Source organism: Podarcis vaucheri (assembly GCF_965113315.1).
Source record: "Podarcis vaucheri genome assembly, chromosome: 4".
In the NCBI taxonomy this organism is placed as follows: domain Eukaryota; kingdom Metazoa; phylum Chordata; class Lepidosauria; order Squamata; family Lacertidae; genus Podarcis; species Podarcis vaucheri.
Window position 1 is genome coordinate 24090585 of NC_138762.1, and position 17928 is coordinate 24108512.

Genomic DNA, 17928 nt, shown 5'->3' on the forward strand with positions numbered 1-17928 from the left:
GTTCGAATCCCCGCGATGGGGTGAGCTCCCGTCGTTCGGTCCCAGCTCCTGCCCACCTAGCAGTTCGAAAGCACTCTTAAGTGCAAGTAGATAAATAGGTACCGCTTTATAGCGGGAAGGTAAACGGCGTTTCCTGTGCTGGTGCCGGTTCGCCAGCTGCAGCTTCGTCACGCTGGCCACGTGACCCGGAAGTGTCTTCGGACGGCGCCAGCTCCCGGCCTCTTGAGCGAGATGAGCGCGCAACCCTAGAGTTGGTCACGACTGGCCCGTACGGGCAGGGGTACCTTTACCTTTACTTTACTAAGGCAAAGAGAGGGGCAGGAAGCTCAAAATCGTTCTCTCTGAGCTTAATCTACCTCACAGGGTTCTTGTGACTTATTTTTTTTATTTTTTTAAAATATATTTTATTGAATTTTTCAGATACAAAGTTAAGAATATACACAGAAGAAAGAAATACAGAAAAAGAAACAACAAAAGAAAAGAGAAAAAATCCAACCATTCAAGACATTTTTATATAACTAACTGAACTTCCTCACATCTCCCCTACCCTGCCTTCTTTATAATAAAGATATCAGCAAATTATTACCTTGTTTCGTACCTTATTTTGTACTTTTCAAATGTTGTATTTCTGAGTTTAAAGTACTTTTTATCAATTACTTATACCTTAAATTAAACATAGTATTACTTTAAATTTCGACCTTTTCATATTTAAAACTTAGTTTCCTGTTCCACAAAGTCTAATTGCTGGAGCTAAAGTTTCCGAATCGTGCAAGTTCTTAACATTCATACAACTTATAATGTTTTTGTAAATAGTCCTTACATTTTTTCCAGTCCTCTTCCATCGTTTCTTCTCCCAAATCTCGGAACAAAGTTGTTGTGACTTATAAAGGGGGGACACCATTAAGCCAATAAATGCTCTTTTGAGGAAGGGTGGAATAGAAATGTAATAAAAAGGGCCAGTCAGAGATATACTGAACATCTATTTATTTTCCATCCTTTAAACAAAACTTTAATATGAATTCCATTCCCATTTTAAACATGCTGCCATGGAACTGTACAAAAAAGGATCCAAAATCATCTCACTGTTTATTAAACAGCGTAAATCTTTATATAATATATTGATACTTCGCGGGGGGGGGGGACACCCATGTATATCAAAAGAACAGGGTTACACTGTGGTCCTAAACAAGTTGAACTGAGAGGCTAATGGCACTTAATACTTAATAATGGCTAGGAGTGCGGCTCAAAAAGGAGAATAGCAGCACTGGCACAAACTCCTCTGAATTAATAGTTTCAATGCAGCAGATTGCAGCCCTAAATATTTAGTTGATGAAATGAGCAACTCTCCTCAGATTCTAGTCAAACTGGGATAATAACCATATCAATAAGGACCCAGCCTAAAAAGCAAATTTATCACAGTGTTGCAGGATCAGCTTCCAGTATTATTATTCAACGGCGTTGGGCTTGAACTATTGTTCAAAAGCTATTTATAGCAATAACATTATGGCACAGCTGGAGAAATGTTAGCACTGATCCAGAAAAAGCAAGGTAACACCCACAAACCGAAGAGAGTGCTGTTGCAGAGAAGTTAAGTGGGAGAGAGCATGAACACCATATCCAGGAACTGGGAGTATCACATGTCACCAAACACCTGCAGTCAGCTCCATTAGAGCCAATCGTTGGTGGTGATGGGGAACATGGGGGCAAGACCTCTGCCCTCAGTCTTGGCACCCCCTTCCTCTTAACAACTGGTGTCAGAGCTGATGATCTGATGCAGGCATGTGGCTTTCTGTTGAACAGCACTGGAGTGTGTGAAAAAGCTGCCAATACTACAGTGCTGATCCTTTAGGCACAACACGTAGACCAGTTGAATACTTTAAACAGGACCAGTAAGTTGTTCGACTGGGAAGGGAAAGCAAGAAGGCCTAAATCAAATACCTTCTCCCCAGAAGTATTCAACCTGTTTTTCCTAGAACTGACAGCTGGATTGGATTTGGAAACGATGGACACAGTTTTGGGCCCGTGACTCATCCAAGTAGGGATACATGGATATAGATCTGTGCATCCTAATCTCTAATAGATTAATCCCGAATAGGGGCCCAAATATTGATTATGCTTCGACAATATACATGGTTACAAAATGTGCATAGGTCATGTACAATTGGTCCTGAAAGCATATCTTATAGCTGCAGAGGCGTACACCATTAGGCAAATTGCCAGTGAATGGATTTAAATATATATATGTGTGTGTGTGTGTGTGTGTGTGTGTGTGTGTGTGTGGCTCAATATATTATTTATTGTGGTGAAAAAGACCACCTTCACATTTCCAAAAAGCTGATTTACACACAGGGGATTTTGCATTCCTCAAATTTAACACACACTGAGTGTTTACCTGCTGAGCTCTATGCCACCAGAAGGCGCATGGTCTACTCTAAAGTATATCTGAGGTCCAAAAGGACGAGACAATTTAATGAAGACAGAAACAGCGACAATAGGGAGGCAGGCTCAGTGCATCCTTTAATTCAGATGGGTTCATCCCAGGTTGCTTCAATCAGTTGCCAGTGCAACCAAGTGTAATTTCCCAGTCTCCAAGTGTTAAGGTTCAATTAAATTATTGCAAAGATGATGAACAAACTCTGAATTTTAACTGTGTAGGAAATGGTTAAACAATTCAGTTTTTTATATATATAAAAATGTTTCTAGCCCTCATCACTTAATATTTAAAGATGGTATCTGGCCCTCATGGTCTAGTGATCTAAAGACAGGGATTCACAGCTCTTCACAGACGCCTTTCTGTCTCTCCCTTTACAGTTTCCAGCTTCTCTTTCAGTACTGGCCATCTAACCTGTTTCAAGTCTCTCTTCCCTCTCTTTTTCCTTTTGCCAGTCTTGTTCTTGCCAAAAATATTCCACAGTCTTTCAAAGTGCAAACCTTGGACATTGGATAAATTACTCAAAATGAGCCATGAGTGCAATTTGGTTTCTTTAGTGTTGATTTCTCTCTCTCTCTCTCTCTCTCTCTCTCTCTCTCTCTCCAGAGAGAATTGTTAGTCCTTCCCTTAGTTGTCCCTACCTTTTTATTTCCCTGTCAGCTCCAAGGACAGATCTTCAGGGAACATAACTTGGTACAGGTGGTTCGACTAAGGATCCGGCCCTCGTTATCTCGCGGTGAACTTCTAGACTTTGGCATGACCACAAACTCCACCGTAGGCATCTCTCCAGTTTAATCCAACCTAGCGCAGAATTACATTCATTATCTCTTGTTTACTGACATTTGCAAAGTAATTCCAGCAGCTGAGAGGCTGTGTGCTTCACAAGACGGTTAGTTTTGTGTCTAGCACTTCCTCTGTCTGACTCCCTTCCTTGCTGTGTTGTGCAGGTGAGACGATGGACACATTCAGGTGGTTCTCTTCAATTTTTAAGGCAAGATTGTCAAACCCAGTACTGGATCCCAGAGGCAAGCTGGTCGAGGCGGCCTCTGCACTGCGGGTCGGCGTTGAGCAATACATGATGAATCCCACCATTATGACAGCAAAGGACAGGATATACAGTGCTGAAAACTGATAAAATAAGAAAAGAGATGCAGAATCAGGGTGCCTGTATAGACAAATGCCTTGCGGCCACAAAAATCACTTTAAAACTCAATTTTATTTGCTGTGGCTTTGAACTGAGCAGTAATACAGGACTTTTATCTGCTTGGCATTGTTTTCTGCTGCTTTCTACCGTGTATTTTTTTAAAGTATACTTTTTAAAGTATTTTTATTGTACGTTCGCATTTCAGAATTGTTTCAGTGGTGCCTGTTTATATACTTTTTAAAAATTGCCTTTAGCCTGGACACCTTTTTAAATTGCCCAAGGGTGGCGGGATTCAGAGGCGTAATAATAATCCTAGTATTAATAATGATTTTATTATTTATATGCGACCCATCTGACTGGGCTGCCAGGCTTCCAGAAAAAATAGTAAAACACAACCATGCCACAACATCGCAACACCTTTTCACTTGCACCTTTTCCACTTAACCCAAAAGGCCTGTGAGATTTGGTGGAAAGGGAGAGACGGAAAATTCTTATCTCTTTACCCATAGCTACATTTATCCCCTTTGCTCCCCTGCTCAAACTTACTGCCCACCTGACTATTCATCACTGATGCAATGACCAGTGTCTGAGCAAGGGGAAGGGAGGGCAGGGAGGGAGGTGGGAAGAAGAAAACAGGGCCTCTATTTTCAACACTTGGCCCAATCCACTGCTCCCTCGAAACAGGGCATGGCCTCCAGGAGATGAGGAACACATCTCCCTTCCCAGGAGGCCCTGTATTCTGTCGATTGCAAAAGACCCTCTTATTTGTCCAGGTCTTTGGAGAAGGCTGAATGTGGCTGATGGCCGGTTGTTCCTTGTGTGTTGTGCCATGAATTCTGTGTTCTAAATTATTTTATTGATATTATGTTGCATATTTTCAAGGCTATAATTTGGCTCTTTTCTCTGTATGCTGCTCTGGGCTCCTAAGGGTGCAAATAGAATCAATTATTATCATCATCATAGCTCCTGGGCGTTATTTTTAAACTAGGGGATACCCCACAGTCAATCTGCTGGTGCCAGCCTTTAGCCTTTGCAGAGATTTGATGCAAAACTCCACCCGACCTCCTTTTCTTTCTCTCTGACTGTAGGAACAAGCACAGCAGAAGCAGCGCCCAGTTATCTGGGACTTCTGAGATAACGGGCAAGGTCTCCATGGCATATCTGATGTTTCATTGTGTTCTTTTATATTGTGCTGGAAGCTGCCCAGAGTGGCTGGGGCAACCCTGTCAGATGTGAGGAGTGTAAGTAATAAATAATGATGATGATGATGATGATGATAATAATAATAATAATAATAAGAAGAAGAAGAAGAAGAAGAAGAAGAAGAAGAAGAAGGAGGAGGAGGAGGAGGAAATGGCTGTAGTAGCACCACTGCACCAAACCCAAAAGATGGAGGTGGCACTTTATCATCATCCCACCATGTTGTGTAGCTTCCAGCTGGAACCCACCCAAATTAGGGGAGAAGCTAAGGTATCCCTTGCCAAAGTGATCGGCTAATGGATGGTCTGGGGCCATAACAACTATTCTTCTTTAGAATCCCAGCCATCTATTTACACAGGAGAATGCAATGCGGGGATTGGGAGGGTAGTGCCCTCCTGCTATTTTGGAGTACAGCTCACATCACGGGGTCCCCTACATCTAGGGGGCCACAATTTCTCCTGCTAAAAGTAAAAAGATGCACTTCAGGAAACCTACACAAATTTATTCCGTGTTCCTGATGAACGCAGCTGTTTAGAATTAAGCCTGTCTCCCCATCCCCTTAGGCCTGGCTTCTGTCTCTTGGTCGTGTTAGAGTGTGACAGAGTGCTGGGAAAGTGCTGAGGACTGGCTCTTGTAGATTTAGATCCCCATCGCCGCTACCAGAGGTCACAATCGCCATTTGTGCAGAAGGGCACAATGTGCAAAAACAAAATCCTTTGGCTTTAATTATGTGTTTTGACTTTGTTTCATTACATATTTTTATTTTGCATTTTTATGCTGTGAACGTCCCTGAGATCTTTGGGGGGGGGGGAAGGACGGTAATTCAAATTTAATAAACAAATGAATAAATAAACAAATGAATAAATAAAATAATCCTGCGTGCAGCAGGGTTGTTAAAGAGCTATAAGGAACACCTAATGCATATTAGTAACACATGTGGGTTCACTGCTCACTGAGGACTTGCCTGCTAGAATGAACCCATCATTCAATAAATAGAAACACTGGAAGCTTCCCTTATACCACTGGTCCAGTATTGTTGACAGAGGCCTCCCGGATGTTTCAGATTACAGTCTGTATCTGCTCCAGCCACCATGGCCATGATTAGGGAAGATGGGAGTTGTAGCCCAAAATATGTGGCGGCACCAGCTGGGAAAGGCTGGTCTGTGCAGCCTGTTCTCCAGGGCTTGTGGCACGAGCCTTCCCAACCCTCCCTGAAAATGTTGGGGGCTGAACCTAGGCCCTTATGCATACAAAGCATGCGCTTGCCAGGCAGAGGCATGAAAATTCATCAGCATCATAGAATCACAGAGTTGGAAGGGACCAAAGAGGCCATTTGCTCCAACCCCCTGAAATGCAGGAAATCTTTTTGTCCAGCGTGGGGCTCAAACCAGCAACCCTGCGATTAAGAGTCTCATGCTCGACTGACTGAGCTGTCCTGCAGGCTGAAGGGCAGGTGACTGACTGAAGCTTTAGAAGTGTGGAAAGTATGCCCTAATCCTCACAGAAACTTATTGGTCTTAGAAGCAAAGGCTGCTACTGGCTGACTTGGCCAGGTCTGAATGTTCCGACACTAATTAACTTAATGCGTTTCCCATGGATTCGCTTGTTTCAGAATGTTTTGCCTTTGCAATTCCATCGAGCAGCTCAGTCCGTGAAGTCAGGGAGGAAAGAGCATGTTAACCATATTGCATGCAATTATTAACCTACATACGCAGCAGACCCGAGTATAATTAACTTTCATCCTGTCATAGATAATTGCATGGTGCACTTTGTCCCCAAATTCACATCTATAGCGAGACTATTAGGGCCAATTAAAGTCATGCTTGCATGTGCTTGCCACAATTCTGTAAGAGTGTTGAAAGAAAATGCCACTGTAATATTGAGCACAAAATTTTGCCCAAAAGTACAGCTTGTGTGTGTGTTGTTTTAGAAGCAAGTTCCTAGACCTCATACCTGCAACGATATACTTGAAATAAGTGGGCAATGCCTATTGATATGACATACTGAGGTCCAGCGCCAAGGGCCTTCTGGCGGTTCCCTCGCTGCGAGAAGCCAAGTTACAGGGAATCAGGCAGAGGGCCTTCTCGGTAGTGGCACCTGCCCTGTGGAACGCCCTCCCACCAGATGTCAAAGAGAAAAATAACTACCAAGTTTTTAGAAGACATCTGAAGGCGGCCCTGTTTAGGGAAGCTTTTAATGTTTAATAGGTTATTGTATTTTAGTTTTTTGTTGGAAGCTGCCCAGAGTGGCTGGGGAAACCCAGCCAGATGGGTGGGGTATAAATAATAAATTATTATTATTATTATTAGCCAGAGGAGGCACGAGACGAGGTTTCTGTGTTCTGCAAAGATCCTAGTCACTCCCCTCAACTACCACCACCAGGCAAAACAATGCAGATGGCCAGATAAATTATGCAAAGTTAGAGAAATTATGCCAATTTATAACTGTGACAGAATTTTGCTGGGGTGGGTGCAGAATGTTAATTATTTTTAGCACAGAGTGTGGACAGCCCTAGTTTAGATGCTAAGCCACAGCAATAATTCTCGAACATAGCTTAGCCCCAAATGTCATTGATCTGAAAAACTTGCTCACCTTGTAGTCGAAGAGAAAGAGCCCAAAGAAGAGGCTGTAGAGGTCAGCGGTCAGAATGCCCAAGTTGACGGATGTAGCGCTGGTTACTTTGATCACGACTGGCATGAAGCTGTACAGTCCGAACATGCACAGTGCAAAGGCCAGGAAGAGCAGCACTGCAAGGCAAGGCAAGGCAAGGGCTTAACATTTAAGGCACCAAATGCTGCTAATAGCATAAAAGTGGGAAAGAGGAGGACAGTGTATTCTCAGGAGCATTAAACCCATGCAGCTACAGTGAGATAAGACGATAAGAGAGGAGCCCTCCATGGTTGGACCAAAAGCCGAACTATGCCAGCATCCCATGCATGGCCAACTAGATGCCTGCTATGGGAAGCCCCAACACAGAAATTAAGAAAGTGTTGGTCTCCACCCCCATCATTCAGCCCAGACACTGAGGTCCAGCTCCAAGGGCCTTCTGGCGGTTCCCTCCCTGCGAGAAGTGAGGTTACAGGGAACCAGGCAGAGGGCCTTCTTGGTTGTGGCACCCGCCCTGTGGAACACCCTACCATCAGATGTCAAGGAAATGAACTACTATTTGACTTTTAGAAGACATCTGAAGGCAGCGCTCTTTAGGGAAGTTTTTAACGTTTGATGTTTTATTGTATTTTTAATATTTTGTTGGAAGCCGCTCAGAGTGGCTGGGGAAACCCAGCCAGATGGGCGGGGTATAAATAAATTAGTAGTAGCAGCAGCAGTAGTAGTAGTAGTAGTAGTAGTAGTAGTAGTAGTAGTATTAGCAATAGTTCCTTTCCACTTTTGTTATTATTCGGCAACTACTATTCAGAGAGGTACACTGGCTCTGAATCTCCAAGTTCCAGGCAGGCCATTGTGACAAATGGCCACTGATACACTTATCCTCTCTAAACCGTGTTCTCTTTATGTCTGTTGTGTCAAATAAACTGGCAAGGTGACGCCAAGTTCTCGGATTATGGACCAGGAATGGGGAGAACGGAAGGTTACCTCTATCCAGTTCCTCCAAACATGATTTTATACGTGCATCATGATTCCTTACGCCACACCCCAAGTTGCCGATTTCCTTAACCAAAAAGGCTCTTTACAAGACACCCACACAGCTTTTGGAAGTGAATAGGAGAACCTGGGGCCTCTTTTACTAATTACAAGTATCGCCCTATTAGGGATTGACCAGGGTCTGAGCAGCTTTCCGGGAGCAGCATGGAGTCCAACCCCCACAGCTACATGCAAAGCAATTGCAAGGTTATTTGCTTCAGTGTTTCAGAGCACACATACCGACTTTCCAGTTCCACTGAATAGAAGCAATGTCTTTATGTTCCACAATGGCTCTATAGGAAAGGTGGGAGAAAGGGGAGGAAAGAAAAAACACTGGCATTAAAATATGGGGGTGTGGTTTTCATAACGATCAACAGTTAATTATAACAGGCATTTAGGTTATGGATCAATCCTATGAAGGCTTTCTTTGAAGCAAGCCCCCCTGAATTAGGGAGACACACTCCTAAGGCAGTGGGCATTGGATTACAGTCTCTGTGGACAACACACACAAGAGTAAACTTCTGGCACCTTAAATGATGAAGAGGTTTATTATGGTGCAGGTGAGCAGCAACACAAGGTTGCTCCTTGTTTTTTATTTCAGCAACCCCATTCCCCTGGGCCACACTGGACTGATTTGGGGCTTCTTCCCACTTTGGGTTTTTTCCCCTAATGGTTTTTGGTACTTCTGCAAATCTCTGGGTTGCACAAGTCCAGTGATATCTCCCTCTTATGTATGGGTGACACCATTTGGGCTAGGCAAGTAGTGACTGGAACGAGAGGAAATGTGCCACCTAAAATTGTGTTGACTGAAGCCCACTTTACTGGCTATTTATTTTATTAAAATTATTATATTCCACCTTTTGTCTGCTTGATGGAGCCGCAGAAGCAGTTAATACACTTCAGTAAAACAATCAAAAGACAGCATAATAATCCCAAAAACCAACATTAGCAATCCAAGAAAAGCTGAAGCAGGCTATCTCCTTGCTGAATCTTAAGGGCCAGTGCTGATCTCCAGGCAGTGACCAGCAGTATTAGGATCCTGCTAAGAATATCCTCAGGATTTTAATATAAACCCATAAAATAGCCCCAAGGCTGCACTCAGCGCACAGGCCTACGGCCACTTGTTTCTAGCGACTGCAGTGTTTGGCTGATCAAGAAGCAGAGTTTAATAATTGAAACATGTTTTTTCTTGTTGATCCATTAACAACTACCAGGTCATATTTGGCCTTAGTTAACTCTGTGGGATTAAAATGGTAATTGAATCACTCCCTTGAGAGAATCAATACAGCCTCATTCAAAGGCATGTTTGCATAATATTCTTCTTGGCTGGAACTAATTCATTATCTGCTGTAGATAAACACTTATTTTTTTAAAGGTGCATTTAATGCCTAGATGGTTGTACAAAATGGGACCTGCAGCAAAATGTTGCAGTGTCATAGAATGGCAGAGTTGGAAGGGGCCACCAGGATCATCAAGTCCAACCGCCGTTGCAATGAAGAAATCTTTAGCCCAACATGGGGCTCAAACCCACGATCCTGAGATTAAAGAGTCTCATGCTCTACCCACTGAGCTATCTCAGTGTGTGGACTTCTCCTGTTCAGTGTTCCAGTTAAAACAGTGACGCCTTCTTCCAAGAAACTCAATTTCATTCTGCTCAAATTTTCCATCCCGTTTCCACCCCCACCACTGTCAGTTAAGCAAACTGTGCCCACTGAGCATGCTTGGTCTTCACTGGATATTTTTGGGGAGGGGGGAAGGGTTTCTACTCCTATGTACTTATGCAAACCTTGGTCCTTCCTAGAGCCGATAATACTGCTCTATCGAGCATGGATAGTGCGTTTTCAGCCATATAAGGACCTATACTTGTAGAATGAGTTCACCATCAGCATATGGGATTACTTTAAGAAACACAATTAAGGGCCCTTTGCCAACTATCAACACCGTAGCTTCAGGTTTCACTAGAAAGATGCATTTCCAGAATAGGATGGTCACTTTTTCTACGGACAATGGTACCTTTCAACACTACTATAATGAGCAGAAGTCAATAGGGTGAACCGATCTCAGCATGGAGAGATGAAGCAATGGGAAGAAGTGTTGGGTTTGTGCTTACCACTCAACAGTAAAAGACGCAAAAACTTTTGTCTCTAAAAAGATGGCAACGTGACCCAGAAAAACAAGATCCCGGCCTAGAAATGATTAATCCCAAAATTGTCTTTAATCCTACATCTAGTTCATTGAAAGTCAAGGAGATAATTTGCATGAATAATCATTTACAGGATTTGGCATTTTGAGGGACAGCATGGACAGCACGTAAGCCGCAAAAAGAAAGTTAAAGACACACCGGGTATGAGAAGAACAAATCAGGTAAATACTTTGATGCCCAAGGGTGCAGGTCACAACCCAGAGATCCCACCCTATAACTTTTTCTTATTTTTGATACAGAAGATAGAAGAGGTAAGCAGATGAAAGAGATGGTGGGGTGAGGTGGGGAGATGAGTAAGAGAAGCGATGTCTGCCTAGTCTCCCAATTTGGGAGAAAATTTAAATGTAAAGGACTTCTCCAGGTTGCATCCTGGCAACCCCACAAGACGCCTTTGCTCCTGAACAGGTTAATGGCAATGCTAGCAATGGATTACTAACAACACACCCACCAATTCATGGAAAGGAAATCATTCTGTGATGCAGAAGGTTTTTTGTTTTCTTAATTAGAATTAAAGTATGTATAATAAATCCTTACAGCTGCAGACCGCTGATAATAGTCCCAAACAAGCCCACCATTCCTAGAAACTCCACTCTGCTCAGATTTTTCACAATGTATTCCTCACTCACATTCGAAATGGCATATAAGGAAGCACCAAGGAGGACTAAGACATCGCCGATCACCACGTCGGTACCTGCACAGAAAATATAAATTGACACGCACAAAAAGAGGGAGGCTGCTGTAAAATCCAACTTGCAGGCATTTTTAATGGCAAAATCAGGTATAAGCACACAGATCATTTTTCCAACTATTTATTCTTTCTTCCAAGGAGCTCAAGTTCTCCTCCTCCATTTTCTATATTCACAGCAATGCCATGAGGTAGCTTAGGCTGAGAGTGAGCGATTGTGACCACCCTGTGAGCGTCATGGCTAAATGGGGATTTGAACCCGGGTCTCCCAGGTCCTAGTCCAATGGTCTAACTACTACAGCACATTGGCAACTACTGGAGTATTTTAAAAAGTGTGTCGGGTACTCGCCACAGAATCTATTTTCTCTTTTCAGCTCAGAAGACATGACTGTGTTTGGACATCATGATACACCATAGTTCATAAACCATAGTTTATCATGGTAAAAAAAAAACCTGCCACAAGGAGATAAGAAGTTTCTTTGTTCTATCCAATGCTGCCGTTCTGCTTGAGCAACAGCAGACTTCTGCTTGTGCAATGGAACATCCTCCTCCTTTCTCCAGCCTCCACACACCATCAAAATCTGCTCCAACGGGGGGGGGGGCTGGAGCAGATTTGGGGTGGGGAGAAGAAGTCCCACTGCTCTGGTGGAACTCTATGCACATAGCACTGAATACAACTGAATACAACTCTCTACTTAACGCCCACATTTGTGTCCGAACTTTTATTATTATTATTTATTTAATTTCTATACCACCCTGTACCCAAAGGTCTCACCGTGAAGAACTCTACACTATGGTTAATTATATATCGTGGTTTGAAGTCGGCTTGTTTCAAACAAGTCTTCGTCCGCTGCTGACCATCAGTTCTTTGGGGAAATCTGAATTCTAAACAAAACCTTCTTTTCTGAAACATGGTTTTATGGAATGTTTAAGTACTGTATTGGTCTGGATATAGACTGGACTCCACTCCACCCCACCCCACCCCAAACCTGGCTTGGGGTGTAAGCCTATGTTTACACTTAATTGTGGGTCAGGATATCTTGTTTTGCTGCCTTTGAAAAAGATCTCTGTTTCATGGTGCGGCCTACATTTGTGGGCAACTGATTTTCAGACCAATATGTACTACCTGTTAGTTGGGCACTTTAGGAAACCAAGCAAAATGTAGTTAAGGGAAGAACAGGACCTTAAGTCCCGTCCCCCCTTACATTAACAGCCTAATTTAGCCCTTTTGTAAAAAAAATCAATACATCGATCTCCGCAAGTTCTCAGTAAATTCCTAAATGGATGCTAAGAGTATGACAGACCCTTTTTCGGTTTGCTTTTGGAGGCCCCGGGATTTAGAACTGTTTTACTAGCTGTAACATGATCCAGTTGTGGGATCTTGCTCAATATCGAATCAATGCTTAAAAAATGCTGCTCTTATTAGAGCCGCAAGCTTTTTCATCCTGGCAGGGCTCCTGTTGCTTTAGCCAGCAGAATTTGATGCAAGTGAAGTTTTTTCCTATTGGCATGGCTGGGTTGTGGATTTCTGCCTCTCACGCTGCTGTTGAGAGGCTCTGGAGATTTGCCAGGAAACTCTGGGCCTTTCTGAGCAGAGTGGCTTCAAATCTAGGATAGACTCTCCAACTGGAGCAAACCTGTGGAGCCTGAATGGCAGGTGAGAAAGATCTGACAGAGATCATAGCTAGGTTGCAGGTACTGTGGTAGAGAGGAAGCCTTCGCCCAAATCCATAAAAGGAGATGCCCTCATTATGAAAGCATGCTCAGTACATTTCCATTCCACAAGGAAATAGTTCTTTGAGGTATTGTCAGCACTGCATCGGATACCAGGCCAATCCCGACTCTGCATAAGGTAGCTTCAGACATTCATTTACTGAAGTATTTCATTTATAATACCTGCCTGTCCTACCACAAGGTAGGAGACAGGAAGTTCTCCCTCAGAACAGAACAGTCTTTGTTTGAAGACCCAAGATAATGGAAATAACTCTGGGAGACTGGACCCCCCCAACAGATCTGAAATGTTGAGCTAAATTTCCTGCCCTATAAAATAAGAAAAAAGCTAGCAATGTCACACCCATGGCCACACAGCAGGTGCAGGGTGGGGCGGTGGTATATCCTGCTAAATAACTGTTTTTTAGGAAAGCTTGTCTTTAACATCTGATCTTACCGGGGATTTTAAAGTGTAAATGGCCTAGAGGTTTTGTTGATTAAGCAGAACATAAATTGTGTGTTGTGTATGTATATTAATTAAATTTCAGAGTCTTGGATTTTAGGATTATTTCTTTAGAGATTTCTGTCCTTTGCCAAAAATACTCACAGGGCAGTTAACAAAAACAGGGTAACATGAAACCCTAACAAAACAGAAAGATTACACCAGTTCTCATGAACTGCATAATTAGTAATAATAAAAAAATTACTTATCCTTTCAGACTCTGAAAGTCCAACAAAAAAGGTGGTGTTTTACATGGAATCTAAAAGAATATAACGATGGAGAGAGATGTACGTAAGTTAACTCAAGAAAGTTTGTGGAAGGTTTCCTACCGTCTCCCACCCCCTCAGCCCCCTACATTTTCCAGGAAGGCTCCCAGAGGCACTTCCCAGGGGAGAGAGACAGAAATCTTTTCCTCTGTGAACTTCCTTACCTTAGCATCCAAGCCAGAATATACATTTCAGAACCATGCAGTAGTCAGCAACACATTTTCAGGCATTCTGATTCCATGCATCTTTTTATTTTTCAGCCAGTGACACCCAAAGCCCTAGCATTTCAGAATTCAGGCTTTCTCAACTAAGCACAGAGCAGCAAAGAACATTGATTGGAATTCAACACAGTACTAAATGTTGTAGGTGTGCAAGACCCCCCTCCTGCCCCAAACGTTTTCTGGGTTCCCCCCTCCCCAACCCTCCAGGAGCAGACTTAGGGGGTGTGAGGCGATTCACAGGGGGAAAGGAAGAGTGCCATTGCATAAGAGGACCTCATTCTGTGCATGCAACAGCTTACCGTATTTTTTGCACCGGACCATAGGGCGCACCTAGTTTTTTTTGGGGGGGGGGACTCTCTCTAGGCTTCAGCGAAAGCCTGCATTCGCTCCATAGGACGCACACACATTTCCCCTTCATTTTTGGAGAGGATAAAGTGCGTCCTATAGAGCGAAAAATAAGGTAGTTAAATCCTGCCCATATATTTCCCCATCGAAACAAGAACGTGGTTATTATTGCCTCGAAGCAGAAATTCTTGACATATTCTGGAATTACTGAAAATCTGATTCAGAGGAAGGATTTGAACACTCAGAGGACTCTCCCATGGACACAATGTTTTTTGCATTTCACCATGACATTTTCTCCAGCCCTTACCTTCCCCATTGTGCCTCTCAGCTAACACGTCCGCACCAACCATGGTGCCTACTCCCAACAGGCAGACAGCAACCGCAATGAAATGGATCAGTTTGTATCTTGCACGGAGGATGAACCACGATAAAGCCATCAGCACAGGAATCCCAAAGCAGTCTAGGAGCTGCCGTGTACAGAAAGGCATAAAGTCCGGTCATAAAAAGGGCACATGAGGACTAATAACTCCTCCAGGTGGCAAATATTCAATTCAATTATTATTTTTTACTGAAATTTGGAAAGAAATACGAAAGATTCATCTCGGATATCTTTGCATCAAGACTAAAAAGCTAGTCTAAATAATCTTAAAAAAAAAACAACGCAGAGCAGTAAGACATAGGCAAACTAGGCCCTCCAGATGTTTTGGGACTACAACTCCCATCATCCCTGACCACTGGTCCTGTTAGCTAGGCGTGATGGGAGCTGTAGTCCCAAAACATCTGGAGGGGCAAGTTTGCCTGTAACTGAGTAAGAGGGAGAAGAAGAAAATAAGAAAGAAAGGAAAGATGGGGGAAGAGGGAAAGAAAAAGAAAAAGAAAGAGGAACTTCCAATTCTTCATCTGTCAGCTGTAATAATACAGAATTATTCAACGCATGCACTCCAAGATAACACCCAACAAATCCACCTTCTGTAAACCAACATTATCTTCAATCTTCAAGCCTAGATTTCATAACTTCATTTTCTTGTTCATGCAAAAAGTCTCTAAGAAGTTTCCAATCCATGGGAAGACATCAGCATATTAAACAAGGTCGAAACTAGCCAAGCAGTTTAGATGATGGGGCAGCAACACTTATTCCTGATGCATAAGGTACCTCTCATGCTTAGCATATATTTAGAAAAACAGTATTGTTGATAGAGCAACAGGGGTGTTGATAGTTAAACCAGCCCTGCTCTACCCCCCCTCCCCTCCACACACACACACACACACTGAAATATGTCTCCTTCCTGTAGTATCACTGACCCACAGAATTATATCTGGCATTCGCTGCTTGATCTGTTCACCCTGTTCAAGGAGAGACAGCAATAGGGGTGGCACTGTAGCTACTTTTAACAGAGTAGTTTGGTGGCATACAACACTGCCTTTAAACAATCTGCTGGCGTCAGCTTGTTCCACAGGGGCCAACCCCCATGGATCTCTATCTAAGGCGACAGAAGTTGCAATGTTTGCATTATGTTTCTTCTACAGCCTGGCCCTACACATGTTTACTCAGAAGTAAGTCCCACTGAGTTCAATGGTGCTCACTCCCAGTGGGGCATACCAAGAATTGCTGTAGCCTTAATTACCAGGAAACAGCAGCGAGCATCTCACCATTATCAAGCCTCAAAATCTACAAAAATACTTCCTCAAATTGAAAACAACCAGACGAAGCAAAAAGGTATCTTTTATCCAGAGAAAGCAGCTGGAAGACTCCCATGGAGAGGATGTTTTGAGCTGGAGAGGATGTTTTCTAAGTATTTATATTAAGAGTCATTAGCCAGTTTTCAGAAAATGCATCTGCTGCCCGGTTAACTAGGGGACACCTTTTTAATCTACCAAAAGGTTTCTAACGGATGAATTGGGTAATCACTGCTGTCCTGATTTTAGACAGGACTCTGTTGGATGTTTACCCTCAAACATTGAAACAGTGCTGGAGTAGGGTCTTGGAAGGCCACATTCCAAATCCCCACTTATGCTCATTTGTGGGGGTTTTTTACATCTCTCCCATGTAAAACAGTCCTACACAGTCTTGAGATTATGTGATGACACTGAGCCTCTTCACTGTCCACTCGTTCTATTTACACCCCTATCTTTCCTTGAAGGAGCTTCTCCCCACCTCCATTTTATCCTCACCACAAGCCCATGAGGTAGGTTAGGCTGAGAGAGAACTTGACTGCAGTGGCGTAGCGTGGGTTGTCAGCACCCGGGGCAAGGCAAGTAATTTGCGCCCCCTAACCCATGGATTTGCGCCCCCTAACCCTAACCCCCAGATGTTGCGCCCGGTGCGGCCGGCCCCACCTGCACGCTACGCCACTGCTTGACTAGCCCAAGGTCACCCAGTCAACTTCAAGGGGCTGGGTGGTGATTTAAAGCATCAAGTCTCCCTAGGCCTAGCCCATCACTCTGACCAATACATCACACTCGTTTATCGGTGGCTCTTACACACACACACACACACACACACACACTCATTTTTTAAGTGTCACAAGACTCTTTGCTCTCTATGCTACCTGGACACTTGTCAGGGTGGTATACTGGTAGGCTTTGACGATGGAGTAGTTGGCTTCAACGTCAACTAATCCAAGCAAAATGTACTTCCACCATTTCCTTCGCAGGATCTGCCAGAGGTTGTCGTCATCTGGAGAGAAAGCAAAACACGCATGTCAACATTTAGGCATGGGTCTGCTCTCTGGTCCATCTCTTCTGCAGAAGCTCCCACTGTGTCCCCCAAAAAATCCAAGTTACATTTGATAGTTTTATTATTATTTCCTCCAAGGAACCCACAGTGACATATGCGCTTTGCCCCCTCTCCATCTTTGGGCCTGTGAGCTAAGTTTGGCAGAGAGCTGGCGACTGGTCCAAGGTCACCGAGCGAGCTTTGTGGCCAAATGGAGATCTGAACCCTGGTCTGACACTCTAAATGCTACATCACATGTGTCTCAATTTGACCAAGAAGGCATCCTTCTCAAGGGCTGTATCATACTCCAAAGCTCCTCAGAGAGGCCTGCCTCACCCATTCTCCGACAGCTTTGCATCACCATGTGAAAACTTTTCTTTTTGACAAGCGTTTGACCAGACAAGTTTTGATATTTTCCCCGCCTAGAGTGGCTGGGGAAACCAAGCCAGACAGGTGGGGTATAAATAATAAATTAATAATAATAATTAATAATATTCAGCTTATTTTTTTTATTAGCCGCCACTCATTTCTATTTGTCGTTTGTTTTTATTTTAGAATACAGTGCTTTTATTCTCTAGTTTTACTAAGGGAAAAGTGGAGTACCAATATTTTCTACCGATACAAAATGATAAAAAATAAAATTTATTTAGCTGTTGTGGTTACAGTTCACCTTTCCACTGGAAAAAGAACAAACTCCACCCAACCTGACAGTAAAAATCGTAATAAAAAATGACCAATCCACAAATAATGTTTTGAAACATTACTTCTAAAATTTGTTTTATCCATATTGTGATAACACATATTATGTATACTTGTTTTTAAAGCCTGTTCATTTTATTGCTTTTTTTTCCTTATGAGTATTTCTC

The 17928-nt window shown here is 43.1% G+C and overlaps 1 protein-coding gene across 1 annotated transcript in view; it reads right to left on the minus strand.

Moving 5' to 3' along the window:
• Window positions 1-967: 967 nt before the first annotated feature.
• The window catches only part of SLC35F2 (solute carrier family 35 member F2), a 30698-nt gene continuing 13737 nt past the window's right edge, over window positions 968-17928 (minus strand). Inside the window, exons 3-8 of the mRNA XM_082219457.1 lie at window positions 16896-17023; window positions 14654-14813; window positions 11152-11308; window positions 8655-8707; window positions 7368-7522; window positions 968-3559 (exon numbers count right to left, since the gene is read on the minus strand). Of these exons, the coding sequence (XP_082075583.1) occupies window positions 3311-3559; window positions 7368-7522; window positions 8655-8707; window positions 11152-11308; window positions 14654-14813; window positions 16896-17023 (902 nt within the window). The 3' untranslated portion in view covers window positions 968-3310. The remainder of the gene's footprint in view (window positions 3560-7367; window positions 7523-8654; window positions 8708-11151; window positions 11309-14653; window positions 14814-16895; window positions 17024-17928) is intronic.